This window comes from Impatiens glandulifera, chromosome 4 (genome assembly GCF_907164915.1).
Source record: "Impatiens glandulifera chromosome 4, dImpGla2.1, whole genome shotgun sequence".
NCBI classification, from domain to species: Eukaryota; Viridiplantae; Streptophyta; class Magnoliopsida; order Ericales; family Balsaminaceae; genus Impatiens; species Impatiens glandulifera.
Genome location: NC_061865.1, coordinates 53,840,154 through 53,843,038, shown reverse-complemented (window position 1 = coordinate 53,843,038; position 2,885 = coordinate 53,840,154). Strand labels below are relative to the sequence as shown.

At 33.9% G+C, this 2,885-nt stretch overlaps 1 protein-coding gene across 1 annotated transcript; it reads right to left on the bottom strand.

Moving 5' to 3' along the window:
- Nucleotides 1-467: 467 nt before the first annotated feature.
- Nucleotides 468-1,691, bottom strand: LOC124935389. The gene has a single exon (XM_047475824.1). The coding sequence runs from the start codon at nucleotides 1,689-1,691 to the stop codon at nucleotides 468-470; it is 1,224 nt and encodes a 407-aa protein (XP_047331780.1).
- Between the last annotated feature and the right edge of the window lie 1,194 nt (nucleotides 1,692-2,885).

The following is a 2,885-nucleotide window of genomic DNA, read 5'->3' as shown; positions in this document are numbered from 1 at the left end:
CAAATTTTGAGAGATAAAACATACTTTATAAAATAACTCAAATGACCGTATCAAACAAACCTTCCAAATAAATGAAATCGATAATAATCAAAGAGCTGTTATTTTTTAAGTTTTTTTCCCTAAAAAACCTGTTTGATAAGAGTTTTTAAAAAATTAGTTTTTTTTTTTGTTTTTGATTAAACATCAAAATATTCTTAATTTCTTTTTATCTATCTGGAATAAAAATTAATTAAAAAAATTAAATAAAATATATTTTTTTAATAATAAAAGAAAATAAATAAATAAACTAATAATTAGATTTCAGAAAAAGAAAAATACCAAATGTCAAACATACCCCTCTCTCTATCTCTCTTCCAGAAAAACAAATAACATAGTATCAACTTGCTGTATCTGTCTCTCTCTGGGTTCAACAAAACAATTTTCATCTAATAATTCAATAAATAAAAAAATATCTAACTTAACTTAACTTAGGCTTGGTAGAAAATGGGCACAGCATTTGGAATTTGAGCCAAGGTGTTAGAGTAGGAATACATTATAAAATTCCATCCATTGCATCCATGGTTATTGCTTATAAGAGTCGCCGTCTTTTGTTTTTTCACTTTGTGATCGGCACCATCGCTCACCAGATTGTAAGAGTAAACCTTTTTGTTTTCCATTACAATAACCAACGTCTTTCCATCCATTACTGTAAAACCGACAACATCAACATGCTCTAGTATTCCAATATCCGAGAGTGTCTTCCTCAAAATCTGAACCCACTCTTGTTTCTCACCTTTTTTATTCCATACCCATATTGTGAATTGGCCTTTACAAAACTTAACAAGACACATCGTCGTCGTCTGGCACTTGTCCCATGGAAATATTTTCATTCGACAAGTACTGTGGTTTCGCCCTTTATTTGCATTCCTCGGTAATCTCAAATATTGTGTTTTTTCCTCTTCTATATTGTAACACAATATATAGGGGAAATAATATTCACTCTTACGCGTGAAACCACCGTAAAAGTCCGACAAAAAACAAATACAATCATCGAAGAACACATGATTTTCCACGAATAAATTTCTTTCTCCAATATCAATACCTCGTTGACTCTTCCTTCTCCACTTCTTTTCTTCAAAGGAGTATACCATTAACTTATATATTGCATCCCAACCATCAATATCTATCATAATAATCATAAGAAAAGGATCGCCATTATTATTATGACCGAACACGACCTTCAAACTGTTATCTCTTTCTCCTCTTGACAAACCAGAAGGTGCAGATACTTCAACCTTCATTCCGGTGGCCGGGTTAATGACCACAAAAGGTTCGACATGATTGGGTCTCCTTTGGGAAGTTCTACAAAAAAGAAGACCGCCGCTCGATACAAGTAGTCGAACATCTCTCAAAAACTCCATAGATTGTGGTTGAATAACCGAGCTTAATTCTTGGTCTGTAAGAGACAAAAGATTTATTCTGTTCTCGTCGGGAATGTGGGGAAAGTGCAGTACAGTGTTTGCTTGAATAAAAAATTCACTATCGTCCTTAAGTATCATATTTTGTACTTGTCGTTTACAAAATGATATGTCTTTCATAAAATTCAAGCATTGTTGGGAAGTTATTGCCAACTTGAATATAGATTTTGCAGTCAACCATGTAAAAATCTCCCATGCCAACATGTAGAAAGTTGTTTCATTTAAACTAGTCATAATTTCTTAATCTGTAATTGAAAACAAAAATACAAATAAAATTAGAATATTGAATAAAATTAGAATACAAATACCCAAGGCTGTGTTACTGATAAAATCAATGAAATTAAAGGAGGTATGCAGGGATTGGTTTCTGATCCTCGGGTTAGCAAGGACATAATTCTGGAATTAGGCTATAATGATGTGCTAAAAGAGGATTTTCCAGTTCGTGTTTCTAGCTAGCATTGATGGGAAGAAGGAGGGTTCTTCAGGATTTGGTTGGATTTAGGATACATAGATGTTGATCAAGAAGGTACTAGGCTGGATTTTGTAACAGTAACTGATGGTACTGACTCTGATGATGATGTGTTTGCAGTATGCTGCTAATGTTTCTAAAATTATTGCTGGAAGCAACAACTCTGCATATGGAACTACAGATTTAAGCTCTGCAAAGATGCAACCTGTTGTGTAGGCTTCAACTGAGAAACAATTTGTGCAAACTGCTGTTACTAAAGATACAGGTGGAGACTAGTTTCTAGCAATTCTGAGGGCAATCCTCCCAACGTACCGGGAACAATAGCTGAGCATGATTTTAATGGATACCCAAATAATTCAGTTACCATAATTGCTACAGAAGTAAAAGGGAAAGACAATCACATTTATGGAAAAGATTCAACTGCTACCGGAAATAATTCCCAAGGACAGTCAAGTGATGTTGAGAATGATACTGGAAGAAAGAAGTGTGCAAATAAAAATGCTGATTTAAACTCTGCAAAGGTTCTTGGTGATGGGAAATTTAAGCAAGATTCAATTGAAGGACATGCTTTTGATACTGTTGCGGTTAATGATGTAGAGAGGGGGTCCGGTCAATTACTGGAAATAAACTGCAGGATCTTGCTGCATGACGTCTTCAAAATGTACATAAATTAACAAATGGGCATAATTCAATTACTACGGTTGTTACTAGAGTAAAAAGGAAAAACAGTTTCATTGATGCTAAAGGTTTTGCTGCTACCGAAAATAATATGCAAGGACAGTCAAGTGATACTGAGAATGAAAGAAAATGGTACAGGGGAAAACTGAGATTGCCAATCTTGCGGGAATGAGAAATCAGATTAAAAAAATGTTGTTCCAAATTTAAAGATAAGAGTTAGTAATGAGCAAGAAAAGAAATAGTCAACTCAAGATACAAATGTAATGTCTATTATCTTCAAG